Raw genomic sequence first — 11,606 nt, forward strand, 5'->3', positions numbered from 1 at the left:
TTGGAACAATGGTTGCTCTAAATGATGGATGTTATTACAATTATTTAAATTAATCTTATAAATAAAATGAGAATAAAACAGGTAATAATTTTGAGAAATTGTTTTGTGTAGATCAAATTCTGGAAAGGTAAAACTTAAAATCAGTGTATGTATTCTGCTTTATGTAAAACCCACCTAAAAATATAGATTAACATAAAAAAATCAGAGAGTGATTATTTGCTAAACCTAAGAAATTGTCAACATACTGCCTTTAAATGGAAAATACCTGTGGGGTCTTTAAAATATCATTCATTTGAAACAATTTTTGTATAGTGCTTCAGGTCTATTTCTACTGATTAAAATGAGACTGCATTGTGCTATATTTAAAAGGTGACCATTAATTAGGAAAAACAATTTTCTTAGAAATAATTTAGCAAGAATGTGAAATAAGGAACAGTGACTAGGAGTTGAAAGATGAGGATTTTAGTTCCTTTTCACCTCTTAGCTCTGATTTTTGACAGTTAACTTCCCTGAGCCTTACAGTGAAAGACAGTTATAAAACTATCGGATCCTCCTGCCTTACAGAATGATTGTGAGATTCAAGTTAAATGAGATAATATATGTGAAAGTGCTTGGAGTATAAAATGTAAATGTACAGTGATATTATTAGATAAATATTTATCTCTGCTCTTATTGTCTTCTTTTTATTGATTTGATTGAGATGTCATTTGGATGAGGAAAAGAGGAGCTTGATATTTTGAAGAAAAATACCAGAACAGAAATAAGCAATACCAACATTTTCTAGTCAGGAAATTGCCCCTTGATTTCAGATTATTAGATGGAAAGTATTCTATTGACTCTTTTTTTTTTTTTTGCGGTATGCGGGCCTCTCACTGTTGTGGCCTCTCCCGTTGTGGAGCACAGGCTCCCGACGCGCGGGCTCAGCGGCCATGGCTCACGGGCCCAGCCGCTCCGCGGCATGTGGGATCTTCCCGGACCGGGGCACGAACCCGTGTCCCCTGCATCGTCAGGCGAACTCTCAACCACTGCGCCACCAGGGAAGCCCTCTATTGACTCTTATTGATAGAAAAGGTAATCTGGAGTGTTAGGAGTTGGTGTGTAGGAGTGGGTGTTGGGTGTGCACTGCGTGAACAGCTTGCTGATTAGAACCTTAGAATAGTCCATAGATTTGTTTGAACATAGGTACTTTTTGCATTCTCTATGAGCTTTGGTTTTAATTGCAGTGAAGGCTTGGTGACACCTATTTTCTGTTGATGTACTTCTAATTCAGCAGGTAAGAAATATTGGTAATTTTAGCCAATTTTTCTTTTTCTAAGAAATAATTTATTTTAACTTTTTGTTTACATACTTGATAACAGATGATATTTATGAAGATTTATGTGCTAGTCATGGTCCAATGAGTTTGGGAGAATTGGAGTTGCAGCCAGATCCTCACCTTGCCCTTCCCACAAAACTTCGGACAACACAAGAAGATGATGTTGAATTATCAGTGGCAGCTGAAGATTTTCCTCAGGTACCGGATTAATAGCACTTGTACTTTACTTAAATCAGAATGGTAACAATATTGCCTTAGCATAGAACACTGTCAAGAGCACAGTCTTTGGAGCCAGACAGCCTCAAATCATGCCTCCTTTTTTCACTAACTCAAGCCTGGGTATAGATCTTAGCTCATCCAATCTCTAGCAGTGACCTTGAATACATACTTAGCCTTTTTCTAAGGCTTAATTTCCTCATCTTTAAATTAAAGATTAAAATAATGTATATAAAAATGCCTGTTACCGAGTTAGATAGCTATTATCATTTACACCTCTATATTCCCCTGCAATATCTAGTTTAGTAGTTTGTGCATAATAGGTACTCAATAAATATTTATTCTATTAAAATTTGTGAAGTGTGTTACCGTGAAAGCATGAGATATTTCATACTGAGTTAAGCCAATGGCCCATGCAATCTTGTGTACTGAAAAAATAGGATAATTACTCTCCAAGGTGTAAAAAAAATGCTCATGTTAAATTAAATACAGTTTTTTAATCTGTGTAATCTCACTGTAGATTAATTTATTCAATAAATAGTCATCATAGTATGGTATTGTGTTGCATTGCATGGTGTTGAGGGTGAAAGCCAAAAGTATATAAAATAAAGATTACTTATGGAACACACTATTATGTAGGGTTCAGTATTAATAACCTGTGACCAAGCAAAGATCAGGAAAAAACTAGTAATGAATAAGTATCTGTTAATTAATTCTGTAATAAAAGAAAAATTGTTTGTGACCTTGGGTTAGGCAAAAATGACACCAAAAACACTATCCATGAAAGAAAAAAAATTAATAGACTGGTCTAATCAAAAACAAGAACATCTGCTCTTCAAAACACACTGTTAAGGGCTTCCCTGGTGGCGCAGTGGTTGCGTGTCCGCCTGCCGATGCACTTGGGTTAGGCAAAAATGACACCAAAAACACTATCCATGAAAGAAAAAAAATTAATAGACTGGTCTTATCAAAAACAAGAACATCTGCTCTTCAAAACACACTGTTAAGGGCTTCCCTGGTGGTGCAGTGGTTGCGTGTCCGCCTGCCGATGCAGGGGAACCAGGTTCGCGCCCCGGTCTGGGAGGATCCCACATGCCGCGGAGCGGCTGGGCCCGTGAGCCATGGCCGCTGAGCCTGCGCGTCCGGAGCCTGTGCTCCGCAATGGGAGAGGCCACAGCAGAGGGAGGCACGCATACCACAAAAAAAAAAAAAACACACACTGTTAAGAGAATGAAAAGACAAGCTACAGATTGGGCGAAGATATTTGCAAATCACTTATCTGGTAAAAGGCTTATATGCAGGATACATAAGGAAATCACAGAATGCAATATTAAGAAAACAAACAATCCAATTAAAAAATGGATAAAATCTTTGGACAGATACCTTACCCAAAGAAGATATACTGATGGCAAGTGAGCACATAAAAAGATTCTCAGCATCAGTAATCGTTAGGAAAATGCTAATTAAAACCACAATGAAATACTACTACACACGCATTAGAACATCTCAAATTAAAAAGACTAACATGCCCAGTTTTGGCAAGGGTGTGGAGCACTTAAACTCTCATATGCTGCCGGTTGGGAATGTAAAATGATTCAACCACTTTGGGAAACAGTTTTGCAATTTCTTAAAAAAGTATTGATAAAATGTACACCTACCATATGACCCAGACATTTTACTCCTAGGTATTTATTTACCCAAGAGAAACTACCACATATGTCTAAGCAAAGGCTTGCACATGAATGTTCATAGCAACTTTATTTGTAGTAGCCCCAAACTGGAAACAACATAAATATTCATCAATTGCTGAATGTACAAGTTGTGGCATATCTATAAGATGGAATACTACTTAGCAATAAAAAGCCATGGACGGAATTCCCTGGTGGCACAGTGGTTAAGAATCCGCCTGCCAATGCAGGGGGCACGGCCGACGCGCAGCAGCGAAGACCCAATGCAGGAAATAATAAATAAATAAATATATTAAAAAAAAAAAAAAAAAGCCATGGACTACTGATACGTACAGTGACATGGACGATTCTCACAAAAGTTGTGTTGAGGGGAAAAAGCCAGAACCCCCATCCCCCAAAATAGTGCATACCTTACGATTCCACTTACATGACATTCTAGAAAACGCGAACTAATCTATAGTTATAGGAGGGAATTCAGATTATTTTGAGCTTGGTGGATATGTTCATCATATTATCTTGACTGTGATGATGGCTTCATGGGTATATACATATGTCAAAACTTAGCGAATGATACACTTTAAATACATACAGATTATTGTCTATCAGTTATACCTCAATAAAGGTATTCTAAAACATAAAAGAAAGATTGCTCTCCTTTAATTACTGACCTGTTTTAAAATAAAACTGCAAAGTGTTACCAGAAGAATGGCTTCAAAATATTCATTTGTTAGATTTCCTTTATTAACAGAGAAATATGGCTAGTACTACTACTAGCACACACTTGTTTATAGTGCTTACTCTGCCAGAGGCTGTTCTAAGTTCATTATGTATTAACTCATTTAATCCTTTTAACAACCTACTGAGGTAGTTATTATTATTATCATCCCCATTTGATAAATGGGAAAATTGAGGTATTGGGGGGTTAAGTAACTTACCCAAGGTCAAAGCTACGTAATGACTTAGCCAAATTTGAACACAAGCAGTTTAGCTCCACAATACTCAGCTTTTAATCCCTGTGGTTAAGGAAGGGAGCCAGTACGAAGGTTCTAAGTTGAAGCAGCACAGAAGAGTCATAGTACCCATCTTAGAAATACACGCCAAAATAATATTTCCTTCAGGGAAGAAGCCTATATGATTAATGGCTCTAAACTTAGAAGACCAGAGGTGAGGCTAGTTGTTATTATTGCAGTCTAAAGCTACTCATTTTTACCTGTAGATAAATAAGTATCTGCCAGAACTGGAGTGGTTACATTTGAGTCCATGTGGACAGGTGTTTCAGATTCTCCTCTGCTTGTATCTGTTGTTAAGAGTTCAGAGATACCTTTTTAGGTTCCTGTCAAATTATATCTGACAGTTGTTTTCACAGACTCATTCATAATTAGGCTCATAAAACAGGAAAGGGAAGAAAGAAAATGGCTAAAGTCATCACAATTTGTAATGTGTGATTGTGAAGGAATTTGTGACTACTGTAAATTTCAAATTTCATTAGGTGGTAGTAAGGAAGAGAGATGATGGGGCTTATGGTAGAGTGTACTTTTCTTGAATGGCAAAGGAGGATAACAATACCTACTCAACACTTGTGAGAATTCAGTGATGTTATTATATATAAAAGCTCTTTGAAAATTGCAGTACATTATGCAGATTTTCATTTTATGCAAAAATGGTTATATGGAAGTGCTTACAGTCAAATTAAGTTTTTATCCTGTCTAAATCCATCATGTATGTATCTAGAATAGTTGATTTATAAGTAGCTCTGAATCCTCTAGGAAAAATAGAAATGATTTGAATATCTGAAATCTGTGTATATTACCCAAATCTTTTGAAAGATTTTATTTGCAATATCTTTTCTTTAGTAATATGTACTCCATCACCCATGTGGTAGTTAGAAAGCATGCATGATATTCAAATTTTATATAATAAACACCTAAATAATTTAATTGATCAGATCTTTTTAAAGTAACTTTAAAATAATATGACTTCATGTCTTAAATTCTTCAGTACCAACAAAAACAAGACCAAGATGTTAAGCAAGTTGAACACAAGCCAGTTCAAAGTCGTTTAATACGTGTAAGAAATAAATGTGATATTTCACTTTCACAGCAACAAGGTAAGATTTGTTTCCTTGTAATAATATAAGAGTTTGGTATATGTTGTGAATTGAACACATATATAATGAGAATTCTTTTATATAAGTTTTATTCTTATTCTCTAGGGTTTTTTTTTGTTTTCTTTGATTTAGCCCTTTGGGATAAAGAATCTGGTATTGCATTTGAGTGTATATTTGTTAGTTCTTTTTACCAATAAACATTATTTCTAAAGGATTTTTAAAACTCGTAGGTAGTATTATTTTAATCTTACCTTTTGGTTCTTGTACAATTGAATGTCAGTGTTTTTTTATCTTTGTATAAGTCTGTATCTGTATCATAGTTGTCTGTTTTAAATTATAATATGATAAAGGCAATGGTTATGGTTGTTAAGGAGCTTTGTAAAGGCTATTTATGTTGTGTGGCAATTTGATCAACAGGTACAACTTAAAAAACAGAACTCATGTTAGATGCTATTGTATGAATGAACTTTTCTGTCTGCTTGATTACCAAAATTGTGTGGCTAAATGATTCTACAGTCAGCATCACAGCATTTTGATGTTGTCTTTATGTTTCTGCAAAGCTGTTGGCCTTGTGCTTAGTTTGCCTTCTTGCTTCTTCGTCATTTAAATTTTATATAACCTAAATTCTGAAATTTGGCAGTAGAAATTAAGATGTCTCTGTTTAAAAACTTTCTGTCTACAGTCCAGGTAGAAGTATTAGGAGTATTTTGAGCAGTAGAATGTTTTTCTTCACTTTTGTAATTGTGTTTTTTATCTCATATATTGAATGCCAATATAATGACAAATGTAACTGTTTGGTAGTTTGGGGAGGACCTAAATGAGGAAGTGCTTAAGATTATGTTATATGAGGTTCAGGTTTTTACTTTTCTGCTTGTTTTCTGTTCCTTTCTTGCTCCAACTTTTCAGAGCTTTGCCCTCGTGACCACTTTTTAAAACCTAACAGTGGTACAGTAGTGTTAGTATTATATTTTAGAATCCTATGGAAAATTACCTGTAACACTTTCCTCATTGCGTTTAAAAATTAATCATGACAGTATACAGATATGAACAAATGAATATTTTTAAGATAATATCAGGACTGACTTGATGTCCTTCTACTGAATTCTGTTACCATTCATGGTCAATGACTGTATATTTAATTTAGTTTTTTAAAAAAATTATAATTTCTTAAAATTATAAATGAATTTTGTCTCCTTGGATAATGTTGTATATAATAAAATGATCATTTTTCTCACCTGATAGGAAAATATCTTTGGTAAGATTTTAAGGGTAAATACCTCTCTTTAGGAAAGTGACATTGTTTTCAGTTTCACATATATGAATGTCTGACCACAAGATGGCAATATTTAAATTTTTGTTGACTTACAACAATGTCATTAAATAATTTAATGTCAATAAAAATCATAAGAAAAATAATAGAAACCAATGTGTTAGCTAGTAGGAGGAAGTTTTATTTAGAAAGAATCTAGAACAGTTGGATTTAATATGTGTAAAAATTATTTTCATTTAATTTTACATGCAATACAGAAGTTAGGAGAGCCGCAGGCCTATGTCAGTTTTAATCAAGATAAATAAATACCCAGTGGGCTATAGATAAAACATTTTAAATAGGAGCCAATTGTTTCACTCTATAATTGATACGTATCTCCATACTAAATATTTTTTGAATGAACACAATTCCCTTGACAAATATAGTCAGTTATGACTTTTTCCCCTATAAATTTTGTGGATTTTATTTTTTTCTCTGATGAAGCTCTGATACACTGCCAAATGTTTCAAAGAATAAGAGAGTCAGAGTGCCAAAATAATCCTCTAGGGCTTTCACAACTTTGAGTGACCTTGAAGGAATTCAATCCTATCATATACAAAGGGCTTGAAGATAATGAAGGAAATTCACCTTATCACAAGGAAATCAAAACCACATCTTTTCTGGAAGATAAATGCTTCTAAGAATACTTGAAGCCCAAATTATGGCTGTTTCAGGAAGAAGTATTATGTATTTCACTTTGAAATGCATAGTAGTTTAATATATGTATATAAAGAAATCAAGCCGTTTACTAGCAGTAGCAGTAGTTTAGTGATTATCCATTAAAAATTGACTGAAGATATGGTAGGACATAGGTTCTAGCACTATGCTTCTGGGAGATCTGTAAAGTACTTGTCTCCTTCCTCTCCGCTTGATTATTACTTTCAGATTTTAATACAAAAGAGAGAAATTGAATTGAATTCTGAAAGATAATATCCGTTTCTTTTGGTATTTAATTCATTGGGTATATTTTTGAGCACATGATACCACTTATCTGATTCTAAGTCCTGATTAATGTGTCTAACAGTTTTATAGTGAAAGCAACTTTTTAAGTAATTTAGTAAGTCATTAAAATTTTTTTCCCTTTCAGTGTGCAGTTAACTTTCTTCAATACAAATGAGAGACTAGTTTTCAATCCATTTATTTGTTATGAACCCAGGAACAATTAAATTCTATAAAGTGATGTATTAAAATAGTTCACTTTAAAAAATATTTTTCTTCTTTAGTTTTTCTCTTAAAATTTTAAGAACCTCATAATAAAGAATAATTAGAAAGTCAAACAGGCTATACTATAATCAATGGGGAAAAATTAGAACATATGTTGTATGGTTAAATGTTAGGACAGATTAGTTGTCAAAGTTGTTTGAAAATCACAGCATTCTTCAGTTTTCTTATTTGTAGATGATATATGTTGCTCAGAAAATATGTATCAAAGTGCTAAAAGTAATTACTAATGTAATTGCACTAATTTATCAAAAGCAGGTTACATTTTTGTGGGAAATCACAATAGGTTTTTTTTTGACATTATGTCCTGAGTTTAATTCCTAGCCATCGTAGCACCTTTTATACCTTAACATACAGTGATTGTGACTTTAGATATGTGAGAATTAGGAAATTCAAAGCTTATATATATTTAGAAGCCATTTCTAACCATATGTGCAAATGAAAATTTTTGCCTTTGTATTTGAAATATGACTAAATTATAATAGCTCCAAATTACAATTGATTTTAATAATTTTAAAATCACAGTTAAAAGTTTTTTAAATTGATTTTTTTCTCATAAAGTATGACAGTGATTTAAAAGCCATGTGTGTAGATCTCTGATAGGGAAGGGATGGGGCACAGAGTAATAAATCTGCCCAAAATCCATGAATCCAAAGGTGTAATCTGAATAAATGTGTCTTTCACAAATCCATGCTATTATTGATTAATAAAATAGAAATTCACTTTAAAATGTTGCTGAATGTGGGCGTTCTGTTTCCACCTAGGAGGAGGAAAGTGGAGAGTGTCTCTTCTCCTAACTAATAAAATGTCAGATAAACTCTAAAATCATAACATTTCTTGAACCCATCAGAGAGCTTATGATGTAGAGCAATTAAGTAGCCTGAAGTCCACGGGAAGAGACTCCTCCCGAGAGATGAGACACAAGAAACCTGTCACTGTGCCAGAGCACAGTCACAGGAAAAGACACCAGGCACCATACAAGCAGATAAGAGGTATTTGACTAGACTTTTCTTTAATGAATTGCTAAAGGCCAGGCATAGAGCCATTGGTAGCTACTGATACAAAAGTGGTTCATTCCCACTTGCAGTCTCTTCTCCACAGACCTCTAGAAAAAGAAAGATTAGGAGACTGGAGAGATTCTTCTTCACTGGTGCAGACCTGGAAGAGGAGAGTGGCCGCCACTGCCAGAAGGACTGAATTCTTTCCAGCATAACCCTGATACCAAAACCAGGCAAAGACATTACAGGAAAAGAAGATTATAAACCAATATCTCTCATGAACATAGACAGAAAATTCCTCTACAAAATATTACCAAATTGAATTATTCTTCTACATTCAGCTGCATTTTCCTGAGTCCTTACTGAACCTCCAATTGAAAATGGCTTATTCATCCTTAACCCCACCTTCCAGATCTTTGGTGCCCGGAACATAATCATAATCTTAACAATAGTTTCCATTTACTGAAGCCTTTCTAGGCACTCTGTGCTATCTCATTTATTCCTCATAATACCATGCCACGCAGGTAGTGTGGCATTTATATGAGAAAGGGTAAGATTCATGAAGGTTAACTAATTTTCCCAACGCACACAGTTTAGCAAATGAAGGTCTGGAATTCAAGCCCATATCTACTTGAGGGCAAAGCTGATGCTCTTTTACTTGTTTTATACCATTTTATTGAGTAAGCACTTAATAAATATTTGTGTGACTTAACAGTTTGTGGCAAGAGCTGCCTTTACCATCGCTGTATTCTCCAGACTGATTATTTAAAGTTTCAGAGAAAGTGATATATGGGATAGTTTTGTGATTTATTTATTAAGATAGGTTTTCCTATTTATTTAATAGACCTTGTTTCCCAACATAGCACTGTGCTTAAATACAGTCAGTGATCAATGTGTTCATTGAATTGAATTTGATAATTCATTCCATCATTTGCTTTTGCCACCAAACAATGTTTAATGCTGTTATTTAGTAAAAAGATACAAGGAAGAAGAAAAGGAGAAAAATGAGAATAGTTCCTTATAATCATTTTTCAGTTGAAACTTTTGAATGTAGACATGGTACAGACAGCCACGGTGGAATAATGTAAAGTCATTTTTACTTTTCTAAAAGATTTTGTGATTTCTTTTGTAGTATAAAAATTTTTCGTTCTTTGAGGACGTATTAGTTAAGCAAGGGGAAGGGGCAACCAAGCATATGCTTAAGGGTAGAGAAAGTTAAATCGGGTTACATGTTAGGCAGTGGGCAGTATTTTTTAACTCTAAATGAAAGAGAAATAGTGTGAGCATTCATTCACTCATTCTTTTTTTTTAATCGAGATATCGTAAAATTTTCCCTTTTATAGTATACAATTCAGTGGTTTTTAATATTTTTAAAAAGTTATGGAAATTCCAGAAAATTTTCTTTGCCCTAAAAAGAAATCCCATATTCATTAGTATTCATTCTCTATTCTCCCCTCCCCCCCAGTTCCTGTCAACTGCTAGTCTACTTTCTATGTCTATGGATTTACCTATTCAGCACATTTTATGTAAATGGAATCATACAATATGTGGTTTTTGTGTCTTGCTTCTTCAACTTAACATGTTTTCAGGGTTCATTCATGTAGCAGATGTCATTACTTCATTCCTGTTTATGGGTCAGTAATGTTCCATTGTACATTTATTTTTAGGTCAGTGTTTTTAGCATCCTTTTTGTGTAAAGGACTGTAGAAGGTGCTTTGGAGCTAGAGTGATGGATAAGACAAAACATCTGCTCTCAAGGGATAAGAAGAAGAAAGGGGTAGTTTGAGAAGAATAATTTCTTTAAAACACTGAGTCTCAGAAATAATTTGTTAGAATACTATGAAATTCAAAAAGACAAACATCTTTATGTAATCATACTGTCAAATTGTCACTTTTTTCTTATAGTGCTGAAAAATAAACACATGGCAGCAAGTGTTTTAGGTCAACTTGCTGATTGTCTTTATGTATATACATTTCTTATATTTTCTGAATGGATGGGGGTGGGAGCATAAACCATATGAGAAAAGATACTCTTCTGGCACATTAAAGAATTTTTGTCATAGATTATTATTTCAACTATAAAGAAAGGATTTACACATTTGATTTTAAAAATAGAAATATATATACACACACATATATATATATAATCTAGGAGATAAATGTGCTTAACTAAGGCTATTCCCTAAAAATAAGCAAAATGCAAAGAGGATTGATAGGGAAAATCTATTTGAAAAGACACTGAAAATTATTCAAGGATTTCCATAAACATTTTCACTTGTTGATGCTAAAGTGATTTCTTTTTCTATGTAGGAGTATTTTAATTGTGGAGATTATTTAATTTTCTTATTGTTGTAGAATTAATTATACACTGTGTATGGAGCACGTAGATTTTTCTCAAGTCTTTGATATTAAACCTGTCTCACCAAATACATATACCAGGATTGTTTTGAAGACTCACCAGTATTCCAGAAACCTCTGCAACCCTTTCATTGTTCTTAGCCAGATTTCCTGAAACCTGACTTTAAAGTTTTCATGCTGTTTTTTTTAGAAACCAAATTGATGTAAAACATGATTTAGGGCTTCCCTCGTGGCGCAGTGGTTGAGAGTCCGCCTGCCGATGCAGGGGACACGGGTTCGTGCCCCGGTCCGGGAGGATCCCACATGCCGCGGAGCGGCTGGGCCCGTGAGCCATAGCCGCTGAGCCTGCGCGTCCGGAGCCTGTGCTCCGCAACGGGAGAGGCCGCAACAGAGA

At 34.3% G+C, this 11,606-nt stretch overlaps 1 protein-coding gene across 3 annotated transcripts in view; it reads left to right on the forward strand.

The window, feature by feature from the left end:
- Positions 1 to 11,606, forward strand: part of KIAA0586 (KIAA0586 ortholog) — a 104,913-nt gene that overhangs the window by 72,103 nt on the left and 21,204 nt on the right. For all 3 annotated transcript variants that reach the window (XM_028495953.2, XM_028495952.2, XM_007105235.3), the window contains 2 exons: positions 1,359 to 1,513; positions 5,218 to 5,326. In XM_028495953.2, coding sequence (XP_028351754.1) covers positions 1,359 to 1,513; positions 5,218 to 5,326 — 264 coding nt within the window. The remainder of the gene's footprint in view (positions 1 to 1,358; positions 1,514 to 5,217; positions 5,327 to 11,606) is intronic.

This window comes from Physeter macrocephalus, chromosome 11, assembly GCF_002837175.3.
Source record: "Physeter macrocephalus isolate SW-GA chromosome 11, ASM283717v5, whole genome shotgun sequence".
Taxonomy (NCBI): Eukaryota; Metazoa; Chordata; class Mammalia; order Artiodactyla; family Physeteridae; genus Physeter; species Physeter macrocephalus.